The 27,218-nt window shown below is 40.4% G+C and overlaps 1 protein-coding gene across 8 annotated transcripts in view; it reads right to left on the bottom strand.

Moving 5' to 3' along the window:
- FRY (FRY microtubule binding protein) overlaps positions 1–27,218 on the bottom strand; it is a 447,912-nt gene that overhangs the window by 185,451 nt on the left and 235,243 nt on the right. For all 8 annotated transcript variants that reach the window (XM_040448149.1, XM_040448142.1, XM_040448144.1 and 5 more), the window contains one exon: positions 8,480–8,533. In XM_040448149.1, the coding sequence (XP_040304083.1) occupies positions 8,480–8,533 (54 nt within the window). The remainder of the gene's footprint in view (positions 1–8,479; positions 8,534–27,218) is intronic.

The raw sequence follows: 27,218 nt of genomic DNA, 5'->3' as shown, positions 1-27,218 counted from the left end.
GAATAAGTTGAATAAAACCAATTATTGGGAGCCCAGTTTATGTACACATCAGACTTTCAGGAACCTCACTCATCAGAAAACATTGAGCCCAAATGCGAATGAAAAATGGACACAAGCGTTGGCAAAAGATATGGTGTTAAGCTCTTGTAGGTCATTCAGCACAAGATGGTTCTGTAAAGCACACACAGGTCTCATTTGATTCTGTTCTCCCCTCTCTCACCAGATAACCTGTTCTTCTGGCCAAATTCCAAATCAGCCAAGTATTGATGATGCTTCCTCTTCCTGCCTCACTTCTTCATCTCAGACATCTGGTTTCTGTGCTTGCCACACTCCCGACAATTTACAGCAAAGATCAGAAAGGGCGAGCCTACTGGCCAACCAATGGCCTTTTGTAGTCATCCCCTCCAAGTCTCGTGAGCAAATGACACTCTTTCTCGGGTTCTCCTTGAACCACTTTCTTTCTCAGGATTCGGTGATGCGGCCAGTCTTATGTACCTTATATACTCTCTTATCTCCCATATGATTACCTATGCAGTGCTGAAGCACATTAAGACCGTTCACCTGCGAAAATAAGGACTTGGATTCTAATTCTAGTTGTTCTGGCACAAGCTGCTTTGGGGAGTAATCATCCTTTACCACATCGAGAGCAAATAACTTTCACTTACTGATTATGACTGTTTTAAGAAACAAAATTGGAGTAATTCTTCAAATAGAAAACATCATACAGTATACAATTGCTTGTATCATTTAACTTACTGCATGTTTTGGTCATAATGAGATAGAAGCAAAAGTCTAAAAACCAAGGGCAGAGAAAATTGACAAGAAAGCACATGTAGCTGGAAGGTATAGGAGATGATGAAGATTCCGTTATTACTTTTTTCAAGAGCCACAATTTTCATCTCTGTGTGTAATGTAGCTACTGACTGTCACTGGTACATCCTCCACCAGGTGAGGGTCCCATACTTCTTCGGGTGAGGGTTACTTTGGAGTACTGTTTTACACTTTTAAAATGAGTTAACTTGATATCTCAGCTGCACCTGGTGACCTTTAACCCAGGTCCACACTCATCATAGGCAAGCTACTGTGTCATCTGAGAACCCAAAATAAAATGCCTTGGACTTTATATTTAAAAAGGATATCTATAAACTCGGATAGCAGAAGAAAGATTTCACTTGAGGTTCAAATGGGGAGCTCACCTTTCATTCATAGGACCCTCTCCAACAGACCACAGACAGGGAACTCATCACCAGCGCCATGATGATGCCCTGGTACGCCGCCTTTTAATTTCAGTGTTGCCAGTCATAATCAGCTAGCGTGACTTAGCTCGAACGTAAGTTTTTCAAACTATTGAATATTAATCTATCAGCTCTGAAAATGCGTTCTGTATGTCAGCGAATAACACTGCAGCAAAAGGCTTTCTCATCACTGGTGTCCAGGGAGCTCGTGGCTGCTAACGTCTCACCGTTCCGTGAGGGTCTCTGTTCTGCTGCCATCATGGGCCAGCCCTGCCCTAGAAAGCTGAATCTTCTGAGGCTTTTGCACTTTCCCGGCCACCTTTTCTCTCAGGCCACTCTTCAAATCTCAACTTCTTGGTCCATGCAGTTCCTGCCTGGCATGATGCAACCCATTTCATCTGGATGACAGAGAGCTTTAAAATGCCCCTGTGCCTTGGTAGCTTCCTGTGACACACCTGTCCACCTTCCAAGCATCGTTAACTGCCCCCCTAACCTGAATTCCCATAGCACTTGAAATATACCTCTGCTATAGCATTCACTTTGCACTATCATTTGTTTGGATATCGGTCTTCTTCCTGGGATTGAGAATTCCTCGAGGGCAGGAACCCTATCTTACTGATTTTGTAACCCCAGAACCTTGCACAGATCCTAGTACGCTTGGGCACTCAGTATTTGTTGAATTGAACAGAAGTGGTTCCAAATCATAGTTGAAAACTACAGTTACTTTTTATTTCCCCTCTCAACCAATATTGATTCTTCTTATATAATTTTACATATATTCTTTCCAGTTCCATTGTCTCCATCTCAGTTTGGGCCTATTTGGTGTCAAACCTTTATCATAATACTCAAACTCCCCAAACGCCTCCCAACTTCAAGGATCTCTCCATTCATGAACCTGCTACCTGGGGGTTAACATCAAGTTGCCACTTTGATCCATTTGACATCCAGTATGTATGAGAGAAAGTCCCACCCACTGCCATTAAAAGTCCTCCACAGTCTGATCCCTAACACTGGAGGCCAGCCAGAAAATTTTGTGTCTCAGGAGAAAATGATGCATTGTTCAGAGCTCACCTCTCTGGGGGTTGTCTAATTTAAGTCTGCAGGCACTCTGCACCTTTTAACGCCTTTGAGCTATTTTAAAATTGTGCATATGAGGGGCGCCTGGGTGGCTCAGTCGGTTAAGCGTCCAACTTCAGCTCAGGTCATGATCTCACAGTCCGTGAGTTCGAGCCCCGCGTCGGGCTCTGTGCTGACAGCTCAGAGCCTGGAGCCTGCTTCAGATTCTGTGTCTCCCTCTCTCTCTGCCCCTCCCCCGTTCATGCTCTGCTTCTCTCTGTCTCAAAAATAAATAAAACATTAAAAAAAATTAAAAAAATAAAATTGTGCATATGATAGACAACTGATAGCAATGCAGAGATTCTTTTCTACAGAAAGAAAAAAACACTCTGCCCAGTGACGGTTCAGTTAATTGACTTCACTCTCCCACTGTGAAAGAAGCCACTTTTGCCTCTGACTGCACATTCATTTCAATGTTCCTGACTTATAAATGTGTCCATTTGGGGGTTCTCTTTTAAACTGGTTGTAACTTCCTCATTAAAAATGAGTTAAGTAAAATCTTTCACATACGTTCCTTTTATATCTCTATGAGAGTTATGACTTTGTCTCTTTTTGAATATCATCTTTTAACAATACACATCTTCCACCTCAACTGATAGAGCCATTCATCAGTCCTCAAAGATAACTCATAATGTCCTTTTTCTGTTCAGGACCTTTGCACATTTCCAATCCTCCTCACCATCAACACCCGGCAAAATCCTGTTGCTTCTATTGTTTTAGGCACCTGACAAATTATATCCGCTTCTAGAAAGATTTTTCAGCCACTCGGCCCTAAAGTGATGTCTTCTGTTCACTGAAATCTCACAATGTTTACTGTCTGTAACATCCATGTGGTACTTCTTACTCACATGGACCCCTGTCAGAGTGGTCTGTGCACTGCCTTAACCTCTTCTGGATCTGAAGCTCCTGGAATGTAGGGACCACATCCTTACATCTCTTTGTCCCACACAGAGCTTTGTGTGCATGTACACACACACACACACACACACACACACACACACTTTTTATTTAACGTTTATTTATTTTTGAGACAGAGAGAGACAGAGCATGAACAGGGGAGGGGCAGAGAGAGAGGGAGACACAGAATCTTGAAGCAGGATCCGGGCTCTGAGCTGTCAGCACAGAGCCCGACACGGGGCTCGAACTCACAGACCGTGAGATTTATGACCTGAGCCGAAGTCGGTCGCTTAACCGACTGAGCCACCCAGGAGCCCCTACACACACACACACACACACACACACACACACACACACACACTTTTAATAAATGTCTACTATAATAAAGAACATTGCCACCAGGACAATATTTTACTCATTTTACTTTCTAATCTGTGACAATTAATTTAGGCACTTAAATTACTGGCAGCATATGTTTTCAAAATGCTATTGGAAATCTCTTCCCCCTTTATTAATTCTCACTATTGGTATGACTTTCTCACTAGCAGGGGCTGAAGCCGTCCCTGGCTGGCTCCCTAGAGCAGGGCAAAGCTTGCTACCTGGGGTGCACCATGCGTGGTCCTTCCACGGTGAGCTTACTTTCTAGCCTGAGGTTATAATTCGTCTGATCACATCTCTCTGTCTTGCCCATTAGATTAGGGGCCTCTCCAGGGCAGTACCATGCTTTCTTCATGTTCATTTCATGTTTATTTCCACCAGCTGGCATACTGCTTGGTGCAGGGTTGCTGCCTGCTAGGTGCTGTGTAAGAATGTACAAATTTCATGGATATGAACTTGATCCAAAGTCAAATTCTGGGAATAATACAAATTCCAAGCTGTTCAATGTGTAAAGCAGTGACTAGTATGAGTCTTCTCCCGCTCCTACAGAGCTTTAAAAAATCCTGTTTAGACATCTTTCCAGGTGTATCCTAAACAGGGTTAGATTACCATTAGATTAGATTAAGACATATGAAGCCAAGAGTTAATTATATATAAAAGATACAGAAGAAAACTTAAGGAAACAAAGCTTTAACTCTAAATATACACATTTTAAAATTTAAACTGTAAAATTGACAAATTCTAGGGATATTCCACAGTAGGAAAAAAAAAGAGGTATACAGAACTGTAAATAGTATTCTTTATTGGACATTTTGGAAAAAAATAGGCTTTTATAAAATAACTGATTTTTAGATGGACGAATAATTGCCCAAAATAAAATTTCCCAATCTCTCCTCCAGCTACGTGTGGCTATGTGACTAAGATCTTATCAACTGAAGGGGCACCTGGGTGGCTCAGTCGGTTGAGCGTCCGACTTCAGCTCAGGTCATGGTCTCGTGGTTCGTGACTTCAAGCCCCGCGCCAGGCTCTGTGCTAATAAACAGCTCAGAGCCTGGAGCCTGCTTCAGATTCTGTGTCTGTCTCTCTCTCTCTCTCTCTCTCTCTCTCTCTCTCTCCCCCCTCCTCTGCTCATGCACTGTCTCTGTCTCTCAAAAATAAATAAATGTTAAAAAAAATTAAAAAAAAGATCTTATCAACTGAATATGAACAGAAGTGGTGTGTGCAATGTTGGGGTGTTTTGGGGTTTATTTGTTTATTTTCCTATAATTCTTTTCCTATTTCTCCTTCTTACTGCCTGAATGCAGATGTAATGGCTGAGCTCCAGAAGCCAAACTAGACCATGAGATGACCTTGGGAATGTAAGCCATGCACCGGAAAACAAAAATAATATAAAGATACTAGACTGATTTTCTTTGTACTTCTTGAACATGAGAGAGAAAGAAACTATCTTGTTCAAGCCACTGTTATTTTATGTGTCATTTGCAGTAAAACCTAATCTTAACTGATACAGGATCTGAGAGCCCTTACCTGTTGAAAACTCCCCTCTGAATTCTCGCCAACTTAGTTAAAAATTTATTTTAATGTTTGTTTATTTTTGGGAGAGAGACAGAGAGTGAGTGGGGGAGGGGCAGAGAGAGAGGGAGACACAGAATCCGAAGTAGGCTCCAGGCTCTGAGCTGTCAGCACAGAGCCGGACATGAGGCTCGACCCGAAGTCGGAGGCTCAACTGACTGAGCCACCCAGGCACCCCTCCCCCCCCCCCAACACACACTGAGTTGTTAGACATATAAACATGTTACAGAGTAAAAGCACAGGCTTGAGAGTCCAAACATGTGGATGCCAGGCTTGGCTCCTTCAGGCTTCAGTCATATAGTGTTGGGCAAGGTCTCTGACACTCATTTCCATGAAATGTAACATAGAGATGGTGGTGATGATGGCTTCTTCTCGGAGTTGTTGGAAGCAGTGATTGATGTCGGTGGAGATAATGAGAGAGAAGGGGCTTCATAAATTATACAGTATCACGTGATTTTTTTGCTTCTATTTCTAGCAAGAGAAAAATGGATCATGGGCTTGTTAAGTGGAGGAGTCAACAGGGCCGTCCAGGATCAGGCACTGAACGTGCACAAGCCCAGCCCTCCGCAATCTGTCATTCATGCCAGTGATGGTCAAAAGGAAGAAACTGATCGAGTATTCTCTAAACAGGGACCAGCTGCATACCATTCAATGGATATACTTAGCATAGTGCCCATCCTGTGGCAAGTACTACACGAACGTCACTTCCACTCTTACTACTGCTCCCACCATCACAGCAATGGAGTCAATAGCATGCAAGGTGGTATCACCAGTATGTTCTTTTCATACACTGTGTGAATCCAGAGTAAAATCCTACCACTTGGTATTAGAACAAGGGGATTACTAATTTGAATGTTTAATATCAAAAGACCAAGAGAGCCTGATACATCCACAGCATTGCCAATGGAACCTCAATTCTTACAATCTGGTTAGCAAAACAGTAAATGGGCACAGGTGGACCGATTTCAGCCAAGATTCCTTATGGCCTGGGGGGGTCTTTCTATTTTTTTTTCAAGTTTATTTATTTTGAGAGATACAGAGACAGCGTGAGTGGAGGAGGGGCAGAGAGAGGGAGACAGAGAATCCCAACCCCGACAAGGGGCTCAAACTCATGAAACCGCAAGATAGTGACCTGAGTCGAAACCAAGACTCAGAGGCTTAACCAACTGAGCCACCCAGGTGCCCCTCTCTCTTCAAATTGAAATAGACTTTGTAGGTTGTCTTCTCTCTTGGTTCACTTGTAAATTTATGATTTAATGACGAGAGGATAATCTTACGTGTCTTATTTGAAAATTCTCAGTGGCCATCTCACTATTGATTCACTTGTGAAGGGTCTTTCCTGCATAGAGATGTGATACAGAGCAGTGCTGCTCAAGCTTTAACGTGTGCATGGGTCACCTGGGGATCCTGTTAAGCTGCAGAATCTGATTCAGTAAGATCTGGGGCAGAGCAGAGATCGTGCATTTCAACATTCTGAGCAACAAGATTAAAAGTGTTACCGCTAATTAAGTGGCAAAGTCAGGATTTAAACCCAGGTCTATCTAATTCCAAAGGCTATCTCTTCTACAATGCTGAAATTCAGAAACAGAGGGCTGGATAATAAATGGGAAATTGTGTTTAAGCCAAATCATTTCGGATAAGTATTATCTGCAATGTTAAAATCTAGAAGCACTATTTTCCCAGAGAACAAAGAAAAATATACATTAAGTTGCAGAAATTTTTTTTTTTAGGAAAGGACAGTGATATTCTAGGATATGAATATCTAGGATGGGAATATGATAGAATAGAGACAGAGAAAATAGAGTGGAAAGTTATGGAAGACAGATGACACATATTTACATTCTTAAGGAAAAGCAAAGAGCTACAACTTATCCCATTTCCAAAATAATGACCCAAATGCTCGTCCAGGGTCTCTGACCAGCCTGTCACCTGCCAGGTGATGACTAAAGACAATACGACAAGAGAAGACAGTTCCGAGACACAGAGAGATGAAGCCCATATTCCATTTCACCAGCATTCCAGAAAATGGCCAGCTCTACCAGCAACAGAGTGCAAACCCAGAACCACACCAGCCCTCAGACACTGACTATAAGCACGAGGTTTTCAAGTCTCCCTTCGCAAATGCCTTATACAATAGAAAATGCAGAATTCAAACTTTATAATGCATCCTTACAGTTTTGTCGGAAGGGCACTCTCTCTGAGTTCTCCTTAAGACAATAAAACCCCCACCATATTAGATGAGGCTGTGATGCATCCAGCAGTATTTGGTCTCTGCCACTGGCTTCAAGTGAGGTTTCTGAAGGAGAATGTGCTGTCCTCTCTGTCATCAACTGCACAAGTTTAGGAAACGCCACAGACACATCTCTCACTTCCTCTGATGCCCAGTTATCCATCATTCTTAAACATACCTGAAGCCTTCCTAAAGTTACTGAATCAGGATCATCAGATCCTGATTTCCTATGTTTATTACCTGCTCTTTAGAGTTGGATGCCCTTTTACTACTCCTACGTTTTTTTTTTTTTTTTTTCGTTTTTATTTAAATTCCAGTTAGTTAACATATAGTGTATTATTGGTTTCAGGGGTAGAATTTAGTGATTCATCATTTACATATCACACCCAGTGCTCATCCCAACAAGTACCCTCCTTAATCTCTATCCAATCTATTTTCAAAAGACTTTCTTTGTATTTATTCTGTCTTAAATTGTTTTTGTTCCTGTATCACCTTTTCCATTGGAATCTAAGTCACTATACTTGTCTTATAATTATTGTTAAGGTGATTTCTCTTTCACGTCATTGTGAATTCCAAAAGAGCTAAAACTTGTCCTAGACTCTGTATTTTGCAGGGCGGTATCAAGCAAATAGTAGGTATTCAAAGGAAAATGCTGGATGAAAACATGATAAGCCCTAATGCAGAGATCTGATCCCTACAGAGTGATGATCATTTATTCAGAGGCATCTTACTAAGTTTTGGAATAGAAGTTTTTTTATCTTTTCTTAGTTTCTTCAATTCTGGTACATAAAGCTTTAGAAAACCATAGGCAGTTGGGGCCTATTCATATTATTCCAACATATTCCCATTTTTTCCAATTCCAATCAATAGACATCTATTGAATGTCTACTTGTAAAAGCTGAAGGACACAGCTCCTAAGATCATATCCCTGTATCCTCTTTGAGGGAATTAATCAATACATCAACAATGAGCATCCAGCCCTTGCCGTTTGTGCATTTGGAAATTAATAAAAGCCAGAATATAACATATATACATATAACTTATTACATACTTGGTCAAACTGGGTATCTTCTCCACGCTGTAGAGATTTTGTCAATGGCTTTTCCTAGAAAGAAAAAGAGTAATTATCAGATGCTCTTAAATAGTATTCAAAAAGTGCCATTATTGTTACAATTTTAAAAATTTATTTCTCCCATGATGGGATAGAGGTGCCAGTTTTCTTTTTAATGTTTATTTATTTTTGAGAGACAGAGAAAGACAGAGTGTGAGCAGGGGAGGGGCAGAGAGAGAGAGAGAGAGGGAGACAGAATCCAAAACAGACTCCAGGCTCTGAGCTGTCAGCATGAGTCTTACGTGGGGCTCAAACCCACAAACTATGAAATCATGACCTGAGCCAAAGTCGGACGCTTAACTGACTGAGCCACCCAGGCACCACGAGAGGTGCCAGTTTTCAAATGAGCGAGAAGCTCTCCCTTAGCTCTGCCCACCTTAATATACAGTGTTTGATTGTTACCACCACAATTCTTGCTATTCATCTTAACATATACCTCTTTGAGGAAAACATTAAAAAGCTGATGCTCTAAGTGGCCTGGAGTTCGCAATGGAAACTGCATAATTAAGAACTACGGAATCCACGTGAAAAATTTTACTATCTACCCTGGACTTGACATACAAGTTGAAGAAAAAAAAACACTATGGCATTCGTATGAAACATTTTACTATCTATCCTGGGACTTAGCATATAATAAAAACTTGAAAGTAATACACTATTCCAAGTCCTTAGATTTAGAAACAAAATAAGATTTAGAAACAATCTAATCATTAGATTGGTGTTGAGGGACACCTACCAATAATACATTTACTGTGTGTAACTGGTGAATTTGGGGCATGTTATTTGATTTATGTCACACCCAAATCTCTGCAGAAATAATCTGGGTAGTGACAAAGGTCTACAGAAATAATTTTTCAAAATCATTACACCTTTGTTTACATTAGGAAGCCTTAACTGACTTTCCAGCAGGGCATCTTAAGGATAACTGTTTATCCTTACCTGTCCTTTTTTCTTTCTTTTCTTTTGTCTGCCTGCCTTCCTTCCTTCCTTCCTTCCTTCCCTCCCTCCCTCCCTCCCCCCCCCCTTTCTTTCTCTCTTTCTCTCTTTCTTTTTAGGTGTGGAAATTAATACTGATCCAAAATTTGGTTTAGGATGAGAAACCATGTAAAAGTTATATATGAAAAAAATAGTAAGTTTCACTTTAGCCAATGTCGATGTCCTAGAAAGACTCAATTTACATGTTGTCAACCACATCTATATAATCTCCCTGCCTCACTTCTCTAATCTTCTCCTCTACCTGAAAAGATAATATGCACCTAAGGCAGATGGCAAACCTCACCCCTACGCCACAGAATCTTTGTTCTTGAAGAAATGCACGCACGTAATGGGCTCAGCCTGGAGATCTGATGCTTTACCATGAGCCATATGAATCAATTGTTCTCATTTGCAAAATACGCAGCTTCAAAATATGTATTTATCTCAAGTAAAGAGAAAACTGTGTTCTTACGGGCTAACAGACCTTTCCTCTTCAAAGTATGCTATCTAGAACACAGTGGTGGGAGAGTGGATACAAAAATGTAGGTGAGAACACAGAAGAACCATGAGAGAAGCAACAGATGCAGCTGTTGGTACAAAAAGACAAATCTCGCAACGAAATCGTGAGACGTTTCCTGTACGCGTGAAGGTGATAACGTCATCTGAAGTTCTCTGTAAAACCAATTAAATTAAAACTATGAAAATTCAAGAAATGGAAACTGGTGGTGCCAGGTCCCACACACATCCTTGGAACAAACCCAGGATAAGCATTTCTAGTCAGTGTTTTATTTATTCACCACTCAACAGAAGCCGAGGGCTCACGGCGTCCCAAATGCTACCTGTGGGTGGAATGCGGAAGAACACATGGTTTCTGCCATTAAGGAGAAAAGACCGAAATGGGAGAGCAGCCAATGACCTCTTAGGACTGCTGTCTATATTCGCCCATTATTCAAGTCTCAGCACACCTGTCACTTAGACGGTGAAGTCTTCTCTGAGTCTGAACACCAGGTCTGTCCTCCCCACACCTTACATGCCTGCGGAACTCTGTACACTTCTTCATAGCACTCCCCATAGTGTAAAGTCACATCACAGTGTGGAATCATGCTATACAACTACACGTGCCTGAGGGATGAGCTAAGTGCCATCCCCTCTGGACCACAAGCTCCAGAAGTGCAGGACACTCTGCACTTCAAGTTACAGAGCAGAGCCTTCCTTGGTAATGGCTAAACATCTGCCAAATAAATAAAGACTCTAAGCTGATGACATCCAGCTTCTACAACTATGAGATTCCCCTTACTTGCATGTGCGTGTGTTTTGTTGTAAGTTAAAAAAATTTTTTGTTGGGGGGCGCTTGGGTGGCGCAGTCGGTTGAGCGTCCGACTTCAGCCAGGTCACGATCTCGCGGTCCGGGAGTTCGAGCCCCGTGTCAGGCTCTGGGCTGATGGCTCAGAGCCTGGAGCCTGTTTCCGATTCTGTGTCTCCCTCTCTCTCTGCCCCTCCCCCGTTCACGCTCTGTCTCTCTCTGTCCCAAAAATAAATAAACGTTGAAAAAAAAATTTTTTTTTTACATTTATTTATTCTGAGAGAGAAAGAGGGGTGGGGGAGGGGCAGAGAGAGAAGGAGAGAGAAAATCCCCACCCCACGCCCAGCACAGAGCCCAGCACGGGGCTTGAACTCACGAACCTTGAGATCACAACCTGAGCCAAAAATCAAAGAGTCGGTCACTTAACCAACTGAACCACCCAGGCCCCCCCAAAATTTTAATATACTTTTTTATTGTGGCAAAATATCCATGATACGAAATATGCCACTGTAACTATTTTTAAGTGTACAGTTCAGTGCTAATTAACACATTCACAATGTTGCTCAATCATTACCACTATGTATTTTATAAGACCCATTTTAAAGTCAAAATTTTTCAAGGAACTCCCAACTGTAAAACACACTCACACCTCCAAACACACCAGATAGTCCTTCTATTTTAGTATCTGTTTAAATACATAACGATAGAGTTCTAATACTGTGACTTCAATGATACTTTTAGATGGCCCTGTACTGTAATAGCAACAGTATTTATTTTTTTTACATACATTAGAGAAAAAGGAATACATCTATACGGGAGACTAAAAGATAATGCTTAGCATACATGTGGATCTGTAGACTTTTGCAATAACTCAGGAGCCCCTATCTTGGGAACCTTCTCTGAAAGACAGCATCCTGGTGCAGTGGGGGAAGTCATATTCTTTGAAGACTAAGTTTAAATGTTCCTTCCAAGATTAAGCCCATTCTCAGTTCTCCTTCGTGGAGCCACCTGTTAGTTGTCACAGGAGACTTTGTTTGCATCTATTCTTGTAAGCAGTTCCACCTTGTTGCAATTTCCCCCTCTCCCTTCATACCCAGGACATAGTTGGGAAGCACTGACAGGGTTTGTTCAATGTCTGACGATACGTCTAGGCATTTGGAAAGACAGCTTTGGGCACAGAAAATCAAGTTCACGTTTCACCAATCCCAAGGAATTTCTTTTCATCAACATAGATTTTATCAGTGCCAGGAGGCTTAAAAGTAGACCTGGGGAAGACAGTATCATGCAGGCTAAATAAAAAGTGGAGAGAAAAAGAGCAAAGAAAGTTAGGAAAGAAGGGAGGGAGGGAGGAGAGAAGAGAGGAGACTTGCTCAGAAGAGAGTCATTGGAATACAGAGTGAACACCAGGAAGGCTCTCGGGCGTAAGAAAAGCTGCAGAGGCACCTTTCTGTTTGAGGTTCTCCTGCAGGAGGAGACCGGCAGCATGAAATCCCAACCAGCGGCATGGAATCCCAAGTCTAAGAATCCAAGGTTTGTATATCCAAGACATCTTGGTTCTCAAAGAGCATTAAATAAGTAGCGAAGTGAAATTAACACAGAATGAACAATGGGTAAAGAGCAAGCGAAATCAGCTAGGACAGAGGAGTCTCAAAATGATGGTCTCCTTCACCCAGTAAGAGCAGGATGCTTTTAAATTTTTAAAAAACTTATCTTCATTCTGTTTTTTAATAACAATTTTGCTTATTTACTGAAAACTCATTAGTCGAATTGAATGGTATATTTGTTTTGAAAATAAATCATTGTGAAAAAACTTGACTTTGGGGTGATGGATCCCTGAAAATTCTTAGTGGTCCAAAGCTGGGAGTCCTTGGCTTGTGAGCAGCACAGGACAGAGCAAACTAGACATTAAGTCCCTTCTGATGAGAGCAAACACTATGAAATAGTCTTAACCAAAACAAACAAACAACCCCCCCCCCCCCCCCCCCGCCCCAAACCTGAGTGTGACCAAGTCAGAGGCAATGTCCAGGTTTTAGGAAATACAGCAGTTAGAGGAATATGCTACACTATGCCAAAGCGACACAAGCAGCAGAATCCAGGCTGAAGGCAAGAAAAGTGTTTTTTCAGGAAATAAGTTGCAAGGGGGTGGGGAAGTGAAAGGGTGCCAGGTGGGGGGGGAGCGGAGGTTCCTACTGATTTTTTAACAAGACCATTGCAATATGTGGATCTTATCTGGATCCCAATTTTAAAAATCGTTAAAAAAATATGACATTCATGAGGCCATTGGCAACTTTAACGCTTTTTGGCTCTTTGAAGATGTTAAGGGATTACTGTTTTTAGGTGTGGTAATGATATTGCGGTTTTGTTTAAAAGAGTATCTTTCAAAGGTACATGCTGAAATGTTCAGAGATGATATAATATGGTTTCTGGTATTTGCTTCACATATTATTCGGGGGAGATGCAAGGAGTGTGTAATAAACTGGCTATGAGTTGATAATTGCTGAAGTTGGTTTCTTTTTACTGTCTTTCTACTTTAGTGATGTTGAAATTCTCCGTAAGAAAAGAAACCCAGGAGAAACTTGAGGCATCACTTCTGTCATCGCTTAAAAATTTTTTTAACAATATCTCACTTTTTCAAGATAGTATAAGCTACTTCTTAAAACTTATTTTAGTAGCACTTACCCAACATTTTATCTTTTCCTGACAGAGTTGCAGAAGGGACCCTTTCCCCATTTCTTTCCATTCACAGATAGTCTTGCCTACTGTGTGAGAAGCCAGACACAGGTCTGTCTGCACCATGGGCTTTTCTTTGAATGTGCTCCCCCAGAAATCAAAGCACACTGCTGTCCTGACCCATCCCAGAGGGATGTTTCTCCTGTCATGAAGAATCCTGTAAGAGTTTTAAGTATTTCTATAAAAAAAAGACAGGTCCCTGTTTGTTTCTCACATCTTGAGAAGTTCCAACCTCCCCTCCCTTAAGAAAATATAAACTCTGAAAGCTCTTTGTGTGTGTATCTACCTGCAAAGGGCAGAGAAAGGCTATTGACTTCTCCCTCAATTTCCAAACAATTTCAGCGTATGCTAGCTACATTTTTACTTTCTGGTCTTTTCTCACTAGGCCACGCTCTAAGAGAAAAGACGGTCCATACACGACAGGTCACGGGCAAGTCTAGGAAAGTCTCATGTATCAAAAGGTGTTCTATTTGTGGAATACAAGGGGCTTATTTAATAAATCATTTTCTACATCTGAATGTTTACTGGCCTAAAAAAAGTCCCAAATGTGTCCCATACAGTAGCATTTCACTAACCTAAAATGATACAAACTATTGCCCTCAGATATTTTGATAACTGTGTAAACCAGCAATGTTTCCAGAGTTAATACGAGATTATTCAATTTGTTAAATACGTCACCAACTTTGCTTAAGATGCTCTTTTAATCTCTTTTAGTGATTATAGTAGCTTGATGTAATAGTTCAGAGCATGGGCTTTGGAGTCAGAGACTCGAATTTGAACCCTAGGTCTCCTTTATTTACAAACATACAAATTTTACTTAACCTCTGTAAACTTCAGTTAACTTTTAGGTAAAATAAAGATAAATTATACCAACCTAACCACACAGAACTGAAAGATGAATGGCAGAGAGTACTGGAGAACTGATAATCATTACTGTATTAAAATTCCTTTAACACCATTATTATTGAAATTAGAGAAGATTAAAATACATAACCCCTTTCATAAAGTTTAGGAGCTGAAACTAAGTTCCACCCATTTTCCCAGGGCATTGGGCACTCCCACTAACACAATTTAAGCTTTAATTTTAGCTTCCTGGAAGTTTCCCAGTGTAACTAGAAAGCTGTGTTACAGAAAGTAGGAAAAAAAAAAACATTATAAGGAGTAATTGCTCTTCTCTCTTAAAAAATAAAAGTCTAACATTATTACAGGGATTTAAATTCTTAATATATAATTTAGAGGAAACCATTTAATTTAATGGTGAGATGTTTAAAAAGACAAAACAAAACAAAACAAAACAACTACCAAACTTCTCAAGTCTTGATGCTACAGTGTTTTTGATTATAAGAACGTGTTTTGGCATCATTGACTCAGGGTTTTGATGGCTCTCGGCAGTGAAATTTTACAATTCATGCATCTGGTCTGAGTCGTCAAAAATTTTCAGAACTGAATCACTGCACTTTGGATCTGTCTTCAGAACACGAGGAGGGTGAGCAGTGAGCTGCCCCATCGCGCGGTGCCGGGCCCTCAGAGCAGGGAGCTCTGGGCTCCACTGGTGAAATGCCACCCACAGCACTTCATCCAGAACTTCCAGCTCACAGCGACAGGCAGTCTGAACTACAGAAAAATGAGGTCCAAAATATCTTTATGTCTGACACACATTTTTCTCTTCAGATATTATTCGTTCCAGGTTTGAGTCAACTTTGGAAACAGATCTAAGGGGTGAGGCAGAGAACTCACAGTTCTGAGTTCTGACCGTTTGTCCTCAAAAGACTCTCCCTTACACGAGGGGCAATCAGGGACCCAGGGTCTGAATCACCCTGAAGATATACTCTGGTCATTTTGGCTTCCTGTGGGGATCGTTGAACCGAGCCCTCTTGAGATCTGCCTCGGTTTTTCCACAGGTAAAAAGGGACATCACCGCATGACATTCTGATAAGACTGACGAGCAGGACTTGGGACAATCGGAGATTTGTAGAAGGAGGGTACTCATAGAAACGGACACAACTGTGTTTCCCTTTATTCTGTTCAGTTATTAAAATAAATCTCCTTAAATAAAACAATATATGCTGATGTTCACCCAAAATAATGGGGAAAAATTCCCAGATCAAGTGAATGATATAGGGAGTATCTCAAATCAGTTGAAGGTACTAGCAAGTAATGTGATGTGTAGTACCCCATAATATGAAATATGGACACAGATTCAAATCTGGAAGACTATTTCAGTACTCAAAAAAAAGTGGGTTAGCTGGGTAGCTCAGTCAGTTGGGCTTCTGACTCTTGATTTTGGTTCAGGTCATGATCCCAGTGTTGTGGGACTGAGCCCTGTGCTAAGTGTGGAGTCTACCTGGGATTCTCTCTCTCTCTCTCTCTCTCTCTCTCTCTCTCTCTCTCTCTCTGTCTATGCCCCTCTTACCAACTCACGTGCATGCATGCTCTCTCTAAAATAAAAAAAAATTAAAACCACAAAAAACAAAAACCAAAAAAAAAACCCCTAAATCTCTAAAAACTCTCAAGAGAATCTGTCCTATTTGCAGCTGGCTTTGCAAATTTCAGTGAGGCCTACTTCTTTGCCAAGTCCAATAGTCCCAAGAACAAATCCATTATTTGAACAGTAGAGAGGAAACTTCAATTAAACTTAGCTACAGAGTTAATTTTCATTTTAATTGAACAAAAGAGCAGTTCCCACAGGCATTTTTTTTCTTTGTGAAACTATGGCAGATAGCAAGAAATATAAGATACCACCTTCTGTCATCTGTTTCTGGGTTACACTCTATTTTGTTGCTATTTTTGACTTTTTTTGTCCCAGTACACTCACTAATGGTGCATGCTACATCCATTAAGTGGACATTCAGTGTATGTGGATGGCTCTTTCCCAACCTCCTCTGGGACCTTGCTCCATCAGACAGCTCCCCATCCCCCAACGTCACCCTCCCCCTCTCTGTGGGCTCTCTCAGTTATCAACATGCTTAGATCTTTTCATCGTAGTGCCTGCCTTGACCACATATCCACTGTCTTCTTTCTATGCCCTTCTCATCTTTAGCTCTTTAAGGAGTGGTCTATACATCCTGTATTCCCTTCCTCCCCTCTTCTTTTTCTTCAACCACCTGCAATCTAACTTTTCTGTCACACTAAAAATACTCTCTCTAGCGGTCCCAGTGACTTTCCAAATGACAAACCTGGTGACCATTTTTCAGTGCTTTTCAGATCTTTCAGCTGCAATGAGCTTCTCTTTTTTCCACTTGAACCACCCCATTCTTCAGCCTTTTCTCCTCCCAACTCTTTAGGCACCCCTTCTGTGTGTCCTTCATAGGCTAGTCTTTCTCTTAAAATGTTTCTATTCCCCAGGGCTATCCTAGGAGACTTAAAATCAGTCACGTTCTGATTTTCTTCTGTCACCACTGAACATAAAACTCACATCTCAGACCCTTCTCAGACCCAATCAGATCACCTCTCATCAAAAAATTCCGTTTGTCCTTCAAAAGTTTATTTGTCCCACTACTCTTTCCCTGTTCACTCCTATAAGAAGGGACAGCACAGTTTCACTCTTCAATAGTTCTTCTGGTATTCTCTAGTTCTTTCCTTGCAACCAATGTCCATGGATAAGTATATATCATTTCCTAAGTAGATCAGACCTTGGACTTTAGAGTCAATCAAACCAGGATATGAATCAGAGCATCAGCCCTGACTACACCACCTTTGGTAAGTTTTATTAAATCTTTGAGTTTCAGCTTCGCTGAAGAACAACGAAGGAGACCACGAGTGTGGTGTTAAGAACACGAATCCCAGGGATAGACAGTCTGTGTCGAATGTCAGTTCCACCACTATGCTAACTGTTTGACTTTGGACAAGTTGTTTAACCTCTGTATCTATGTGAAGTAGGGTAGTAATGGTAACTACCTCCTGATGTTGACATGAAGGTTAATATTATTCAAGTATTAAGAGCAGTGTCTGGCACTGTTTACATAGACTCTATGTAAACACAAACTGTTATTATTTTTACTCACCTTCTAGGGTTAATGTGAAGATTAGTATATGCCTGAAACATGATAAACAAAAAATGATGGTCTGTCTTATTTCTCTTTGTACAATACATAGCATCAATCATTTGTTCTTGGAAGTTGGAAAATACTATCTATGTATCTATCTGTAAGCTATTATCAAAAATGCCTTATAAAACATACATGTTTTATACACCGCTATAAAGCATATATATACTTTACATAAATACTTTATATTATAGAAGTATATATAAAGGATAAATAATATACTTTATATAAAGTACATATATACAAGTTTCCTCTCCACTGTTCAAATAATGGATTTGTACTTGGGACTATTGGACTTGGCAAAGAAATAGGCTTCACTGAAATTTGCAAATTTTGGCAAACAATGTATGTTTATACCTTGTTAGCGTGATCTGTGGAGATCAAGACTTGTGCTGGTTAAAATGGTACTCAGAAACTATTTGTTGATCCAAGTGCCCATCAAACGGTGACTAAACACACTGTGGTCTATACACTGAATAGAATTCTACTCACTAATAAAGATGAATGACTTACTGATACAAAAAAAAAGATGGATGTGTCTCAAATACACTATGCTGAGTGAAGCAAACTAGACCCAAAAGAGTACATACTGTTTGGCTTCCATTTATATGGAATTCCAGAAAATGGGAATCTACACACAGATCCGTAGTTGCTGAGGCAGGGGGCGGCGTTACGGTCCATCTGCGCGAGGCACAAGGGAACTCATCGGGATGACAAAAAGGACACAAGGGAACTCATCGGGAACTGCATCGGGATGCAGCTGGGTTGTGTGCTGCAGACACGTGTATAAGTTTGCCAGATTCATTGAAGTGTAAGCTTAAAATCCCTGCGGTTTGTCGTATGCAAACTGTACTGCAACGCTGACGTCAAATAAAACTCTTACTGAATGAATGAGAAGCATCCCCGAACTGTCTGAATGGCACTGTACTTTCAGGAGACCAAAGCAACTCTGACAGTTATGACTTAGCTTTAGGAATGGGAGCCTCTGCCTAGCTCCAATTCTCTATTGCCATAGCGAGTCTATCCTGAACATGAACATGGCACTGTTCGCCTTGGACAAGCTCAGAATGTTATTCTGCTGGCTGGGAATCCCAGGAAACCTTGGGCAAGTAGGTATGGATCAAGCCACAGGGCTGATATTTATGAGGTGAGACATCGATCCCAGTGTCACTGGGGGAATGTGGGTTTAGGACACCTTGACCGACCAATCAGGTATGTGTGGAGCACTGTTTCAATGGGAAGGAGTGAGTGCCACACACTTTCTCATGGTGTTACCGACAGGTCGGAAGCTAACAGTGGTGAGTAGAGACCCGTTCACTCAGCGCCGCAGACGAGTCTCCTCTCGGGTGGAACTTGGTCACCCAGTGCCATCATCTGAACCAGCAGCTAGAGCGAACCCTGAGCGAAGAGGGATGCTGTCATTTCAGAACCAGAATTTGCCACAAGGAGAGAAACATTTTCATTTCTGTTGAAGTTCTGCAGTGTATAAGTATCTTGAATTTTTGTTTTCTACACGAGCTAAAAGAGGCAATTTCATCGGCAGCATCTTCTTCGTGATTATGGTTATGTAAAATCCATAACATACCCCATTTCATACAACCAAATAAAGCTTCTTAGTCAAAACTTAAATGATCCAATTACTGTAGCTAAGGAAAAAAAAAAAAAGGTTTGGTTTTCTGGTACAATGAAAGACAAACCCAGGGGGTGAAGAGTACACAAATAAGTAAATCCCAATCCTACTTACCTACTCTATCTTTTACAGTGCTATTAAAAGACAATGTTCTAGGGGTGCCTGGATGGCTCAGTCGGTTAAGCGTCCAACTTTGGCTCAGGTCACGATCTCACGCTTTGTGAGTTTGAGTCCCATGTCGGGCTCTGTGCTGACATCTCAGAGCCTGGAGCCTGCTTCGGATTCTGTGTCTCCCTCACTCTCTGCCCCTCCCCTGCTCATGCTCTGTCTTTCAAACAATAAACATTCAAAAAAAAAAAAAAGACAATATTCTGGAACTAGACAGTTTGAAGGCTGTACAACTTGTGAATATTCACTGACTGCCCTCTTTGCAAAAGTGAATTTTATGGTTTGTGAATATATCTCAATCAAAAGCAATACATACATTTTAGATCAATCAAAATCTGACTTTTTGTTGTCTTTGATTCTTGGGCATGGCTGTTGAATCATCTTGGAAAAACCTACTAGAACATTCCAGCCCCACTTCCCTCCCCCCCACTTATGTGATTACAATTTATGAATTGAGTAGAAATCCTCGAAGGCATCATGAAACACCATCAAATAGAATACTGTTTTCTATGAAATCATTCAAGCTGAAGAGTACTAGATATAAACAGTGACGATCAAAGATACCTAATAAAATGACCTCAGCATGACCGGTGGAAATCAAGACATAGGCTGATTAAAATTACTATAATGCTACAATAAAGACTGCTGCTGCCTACACTTGTGTTAATCACTTTCAGGAATGTCAAAATGCTATATGGAAACACAGAAATATATCACAGTGAATGTACAGATGGGCCTTCAGTGCTTATTACTATGTCATATTATTGAATTTATTATTATTGGCATTTCCTGATACTTTAAAATATGATGGGATATTTTCAAATAATCTTTTGCATTAAAATGAAGTCTCTATAAATAGTAAAAGAAGCATATAATCCAAAAAAAAAAAAAAAAACTAGACTGAAAATAACTTGAGGAACAACCTTCCCCTGGTTTTCTGGTCTCAAGAAGAAATTTTAATAAACTTCTCAAAAAGTCACTGGATATAAAAATTATGGCCTTATGAATGGATGAACAGAATTGGATACTATGAAGTTCAACTAAAAAACCTTTTTTTTATTATTATTACTTCATTATTCTGTGCATATGGTTTATTTGCTCTAAGGTTCAAGTGAACTTTTACTAACATGGTGCATTAAATTTCATTTCACTGCTAAGCGTCCAGCTTAACAACCACAAAAGAAATGCTTTTTGTCTAGATGATTCCGAGAATATTCATAACAAGGAAAACAAACTTTAAGTTGAACAGCATACAAAAAATAAAATTAGTTTGGGAGCTCATCTGAAAGATCACTTCATTCAGCAGCTAAATGAAACCTTTCAACAATTATCTCTAGCTTTAACTACAATACTATTTTGTTTCTGGTTAGGGTGATTTTCCAGATTTCTGGTGAATGCCTTGATATATTAAGGAAGGGCTACCAGGCTGTGGTGATTTGCTAAGAAATAGCTATGTTTAAAGTTATTTATTTATAATTTGGAAAATGAGTCAGTATTTTGTCAAGTATCTTGGTCTCCTTTCAGGACAACGTTAATTTGATTCTATCACTCTACTCGATAGGGAACTATATCTAGAAATTATTTTTATTCTCTTTATATTTCCCGTATTAGATTTGTTGAAGCAAGAGAGGCCTCTATTTAAAGAGGAGCTTGGCTAAAAACACTAGCTGGTTGTCCTTCTGGGAAGCTGACTGGCATCCACAGTGCAGAGAGGCATTAAAGCTGGCGTTCTGCTATTTACACACCCTTAGTCAACAGACATTTGGTTAGGATAGGAAGATAGGCATAGAAGACAGTGCCGAAAAATCACCGGCTTGATGAAGTATCATTATGAAATATCACACGGTTAAGGTTAGTGAATAGCTATCAGGCTATAAACAGAACTAATTATAATAGGTTTCATGATGATCTAGCACATAAAGATACATACTTAATTAGAGGCAGTCATTCTAACCTTCCATTAGTATAGCAGCATTTCCTAATTCACAAATTTCTTAAATATTAAAAAGGTTGCTGATTAAAAGATCTGATATTTTCTGATACCGAGAAGTCTGATGATAACTCAGGTATCTAAGTGGCGAAACACAGGACCATGGCTGCATTCAGTCCCTGTACGTGTCAGAGGTGAAAAAAAGGGTCTTTTATAACCACAAATAGACTATATCCTAACCTGGGTCTGTTAGCTCATTGTATCTGGTCTAAAATCAAAAGAGGAGACTAGGGTGAATGTGTATTTCACTTGCGAAAGGCCTTGATTACTTACAGCCACAAGTGAATTCACTAAAACTGCTAGAACAACTCATTACATATAGTTTGTTGTTGGTGGGCTACCAGTGGACAAGGTCCCGCTCAACTTCAGGGTTAACCGGAGACTTGTCCTGATGCCAGCCTTGTGACATCAGCACTCAGGAGGAACTGGAAGCCTGAGACACAGGGCCAAGGAACAAAGGTTTGTCAACAGACATTACTGCCTGAACCTAAAACAACATCAGCGTGCAGTAATGCTGTCATTAACTAATGGCTTGGCCTTTCCACCTTTCTGCCAGCTGGCCGTGACTGGTATTCGCACAGGCTTGGTCTTCAGGCATATTTCATTACAGATTCATGACGTGTGGTGCAATCCTGGCATCCTGGATTCTTCAAAGACTTGCACAACAAGAAGATATGTTGTGCTACCTTTAGTTTACTTTTGGTCTTACATTAAAACAGAAATTGCCTTGTTTGTTTTATGTTAGCAAGCCTGCTAGATCATGTAATGTTATGAAGTCTCCATTCCAGAACAGCGCAGTTAGCATCATTATGAATAAGTGTCTCTCACCTCACACCTGTGCTCCAAGCTTAACTCAGGGATAATGTCTGGAAGATCCGGCTTGTATCTTGCCCGTTAACGACTTTGCAAGCCGGTGCTCTCAAGCAATCCCAATAATAAACCCTCCCATTGTCACATCACTGTTTATCATAAACATGTTTTGAAATATCAGAACATGGGGGGAAGGCGAGCACTGCCCTCTTGATCAGCCCCAGGCTCTGCTAGAGGACAGGATGAAAGTTAGGTGTGTTTTTTCCCTTTTCCAGGTTGCAAAGTTGAGAATAAATTACTTGCTCTCTGAGTAAGTCTTGGGAAAATGAGAGCTTCTTGTTCTTTTTGTTGACATTTTATGCCGATAGACCACAGATCTAGATGAAACCCCCAGCCCAATATCCAATTTAGTTTCCCCTGTAGCTCCTTGCAAGGATACCAGAAGCTTAAACCAGAGTGGGTTCACTTAATGCATCCAGAGATGTGAATAATTGATGCTTGTATTTCATTTATTATATACATTAGAGCTAAAACTGCACCTGATTGTTAACATTTCATAGAGGAGTCAACAGTGAGGGATCGCATTTAAATGCTTTGTTGGAGGCATAGGCTGGCAACAGGGCTGCGATGAAAAATCAAGTTTCTTGTCTGTTGGCCAAATTAGAGGGAGGAGAGCGGACGAAAGAGGCAGCCTGAGAAGTGTGGTTGAAAATTCTTGAAGGTACAGACTTCCGGTTATAATGTAACTAAGTCCTGGGGATGTCATGTACAGCATGGCAACTGTAGTAACAACACAGTATTGTAGATTTAAAAGTTGCTACCAAGGTAGATTTTAATCATTCTCATTGCTAGAAAAAAAATCTTTGTAACTGCGTGGTGATGGTTGTTACTACACCTATCGTGGTGATCATTTTGCAATATATACATATATCAAATCATATGTTATACACCTAAAACTAATACCAATTTGCCTAAAATGAATTCACCTAAAACTAATATAATGTTATATCATTTATATGTCAATGATATCTCAATAAAATGCGGTAGGGAGGAAGGGAAGAAAATCAGTTTGAACTGACGACTAACTTTAAGAAAATTAGATAGTTCTCTCTCTGAGGTTTGCAATAAATGTAAACACATGGATGGGAAAAAAAGTTCTTGAAATTTTCTGAACTTGCTTTACTTAGTTGAATAATCCAGGCTTTCCCAATTTGGGCCACTGGCTTCACAGTGTGGCCTGGCATGATGATGTTCCTACTCGTTTCTGAGACCCCGACCCTCAAGAACTCAGTACGTTTTCCTCTCGGAAAGCTTTTGAAAACCATTCTGTGTAGGCTCAGCTCAAATCCCTGATTTCATTTTCTAGGTTTTCGCAATTTATATCCAAGTAAGCCTCCAGTATTTTTCTAGAGACACAGTGAGATAGTGGGGTGCTGTGTTCTCTTGTATACTTTCTTTGTTTGCTTCTGTCGCCTCCCAGAGTACAAGTCCCTAAAGGATCCAGACCAGGTCTGCTTAAACCAGCTTTGGTTGTCCTCTCATAGCCATGGAAGATTTTAGGACAACCATCTGATAGTAACAGTGAATGGCCAACAGCAGGCATCGAATCGCCCTGCTGAAGCATCTATTCCTTTTTTAAAAAATGTTTATTTATTTATTTTGAAAGAGAGAGAGCGAGAGAGCGCACATGAGCAGGGGAGGGAAAGAGAGAGGGATAAAGAGACCCCCAAACAGGCTCAGCACAGAGTCCAACATGGGGCTTGATCTCATGAACCATGAGATCATGACCTGAGCTGAAATTAAGAGTTGGATGCTCAACCCACTAAGCCACCCAGGCGCCCCCTCTATTCCTTTGGAATGAACACAGTGAGGAAGTAGCAGGCTGGCCTCCAAAGAAATATACCAGAAGATTTGGTTGGTTGATACCAATTCTTCAATGATGATGATGGTGATGACTGAGCACTTAGTGGGTGCTAAGGATTACACCAGGAGCTCCACACATTCCCTCTATCCCTCTCGACTGTTCTATGTGCTAGGAGTACATCACATTACTCGAATTTTGCAAATGATAAAAAAGGGAGATTGACTGGCTGCCTCCAGGCCACATGACACTAAAGAGGTTGAATCAAGATTCAAATTCACATCAGACTGAATGAAAAGTTGTTTTGTCTTTGGCTTTATCCATTCTTGTCCATTAAATAAACAAAGTCAAGATTATGGGTGCTTTTGCTTTTGAAAAGCTGGAGAGTCTTGTTTTTGGAAGAGTTTATTGAGAAGGTAATTGCCTGTGACTACAGTGACAGATGCTATATAAATGGAGAGACTCCTAGATAATGAGAATGTATATTCTGAGACTGTGTCCAACTGCTAAGAGTCAACCCACCTCTCCTCTTCACATATTGCTAAGGTGAAGCAAGTGACCCTATCAATGAAAAATTAGGTATCTTTAGATGCCCCAAGGCAGAAGGCTGAGAATCAGTGTTAGTTATACTTAGCAGATTTGAGGGTATCACCTGCTAAGGAGTACAAAGGACAAAACAAAACCCACTATTATCAGTTTAGAGGTTGGCAAAATGACCCTGAGAAGCACAGGTTCTTACAAAGACATTCCTTGTAAGCTACTATATTAACTTTTCTATCTATTCACCCATCTATCCATTCACTTATTCATACACTCATTCATTTATTCAAAAACTATTTACTGTTTACTGTATATAAAGCAGAGCCCTAGATATGGGGACCTGCTGTGTGTGTGTGTGTGTGTGTGTGTGTGTGTGTGTGTGTGTGTGTGTAAAGATGAATCAGACACCATTATTGCCTCTAAGGAACTTACTGACTAGTATAATGTTTAACTTTACAAAATCTGTATCCCCCATCCACCCGCCATAAAAATATACATTTTACATTATGGGCTGGTATACATACACATGACTCAAATTTTTGTTAAGCAATATTTACCCTTCATACCTATACTGTACTCTAATATTTTCTATTCTAGCCTACTTTAGTACTCTATTTCAGTAAAGACAGTGCAGTTTGCATGAGAGAATGATGCAGTGCTTCAGACAGAGATTTATAGGTGTGTATATCCACATTTGCACAGTTGTATGGAGTCAGCAGGAAAGAAACCAAGTAAACCTTTTTGATGATGAGGTACTGAGAAGTACCCCAGGTGGGACCTGGAAAGATAGGATGAAAGACAGCCAGGAGGAAGAGATCAGTGGCCATCTAGGAAGGAGGCAGAGAAGCACAGAAGTGAAACATGGGTTCATAGAGGTGCAGGGGGGAAGAAAGACAGGTGGCCTTTCACAGAGTGAAAGGGTGTGAAATGAAGGTTTCGACCAAGAAAATTAAAGGCCCAGGGTTGTACTTAGGGAAGATTCATCAGATAGGATCAGAAGAGAAAGAATTGGCGACAGTCTTTCAACTCTTTGTTTTACTCATTTTGCCACCCCTCAGCTGGATTCTTGGTTTGACCAACCTTGCCACAGGAACTTCTGCTTGCACATGAACCTCACAGTGCAAAGGCCCACCCTCATCTGCATGAGAAGCAAACCAAGAATCCAGCAGAAGACTGGCAGGAAAGTGGACTAAGAAAACTCAAAATCTCACATGCTATATAAGTACTTGGAAATGATGAGTGAAATATAGGATTCTTTTAAAATGCCGAAGTAATAAGTTCACAAGAAATGAGAAGGGAAATTAAAAGCAAGAAGTTATGAGGTGACATGGTAGCTGCCCTGGGAGATGATTACTGGTCTCATTAGCCTACAGGCCTTTTTTGTTGTCTACTTGGGGACAGGAAACAAAGCTGTGGGCCTTTGAGAGGTGGGACATTGGAAATAAGACACTTAAGTCTAGTTCTAAGCAATGAAACAATGGGCAGGGGAAAATCTATCCACAGGCACAGGAAGATGAAAAGATGTTCCGGCAGTCCCCGCCTGGGTTCTGGGTAACCACAACAACAACAACACCTTCCCTGAGAATTTGAAATCATAGTCCCAAGTACTACATGAGTTTGGGGTTTGCTTTTATCACTTCTAGATACATAAACTCCCAAGCCAACATAGTATTTGGCCCCAGATAATGATAACTCTGGGACTAATCTAAAGGGGACACAGAGGTGTCTAGGTGGCTCAGTCTGTTAAGTATCCTACTCTTGATTTTGGCTCAGGTCATATTTCACAGTTCATGGGATCAAGCCCCAAGTTGGGCTCTGTGCTGACAGCATGGAGCCTGCTTGGGATTCTTTCTCTCCCTTTCTCTCTGTCCCTCCTCCATTCACCTTCTCTCTCTCTCTCTCTCTCCTTCTCTCTCAAAATAAATAATCATTAAAAAAAAAAAATAAAAGAAGACACACAAAAAATGTATGTTTAAGGTGATCAAAGACATAGAATAGAAACTGTAATCTTAAGAAAGAAACAAAATACACCTAAATAGATTTTAAAAGACAAGCAAACAGCACTCCCAGAAATGAAAAAATACAGTCACCAAAATTATAATTCTTAATGGACAAGTTAAACAACAGATTAGACATAGCTCAAGAAAATATTAATGAATTGAAAATAGGCCCGAGAAAATTACTCAGACTGCAGTAGCAAGAGATAAAAATAATAAAAGAAGGGTAAAAAGATATGAAATACAGCATGAGAATGTCTAATATATATTTAATAGGGATGCAAGAAAAAAAGAAGAGGTAAAATGGAAGAATGGCAATATTCAAATAATTAATAACTAAGAGTTTTCCAGAATTGATGAAAGACATAAACCATCAATTCAAGAAGCGTGAGAGTCTCCAACAAGAAAATAAAATAATGCCACAGCTAAACACAGTGTAGTGAAACTGAAAAACACCATAGACAAAGAGAAAAACCATAAAAGCAAACGGAACAAAAATCAATAATCCAGAAATAACAAGTCAGCCAAAGACTTTCCCCAGCAGTGATAGTGGCAACATAGTGAAATATATCACCAAAAGTCTAGAGGGAGAATAAATGTCAAAGTAGAATTCTATTCCCAGCTGAACT

Source organism: Herpailurus yagouaroundi, unplaced genomic scaffold (assembly GCF_014898765.1).
Source record: "Herpailurus yagouaroundi ecotype Mexico unplaced genomic scaffold, PumYag 197, whole genome shotgun sequence".
NCBI classification, from domain to species: Eukaryota; Metazoa; Chordata; class Mammalia; order Carnivora; family Felidae; genus Herpailurus; species Herpailurus yagouaroundi.
This window is presented reverse-complemented; position numbering and strand designations above follow the sequence as displayed.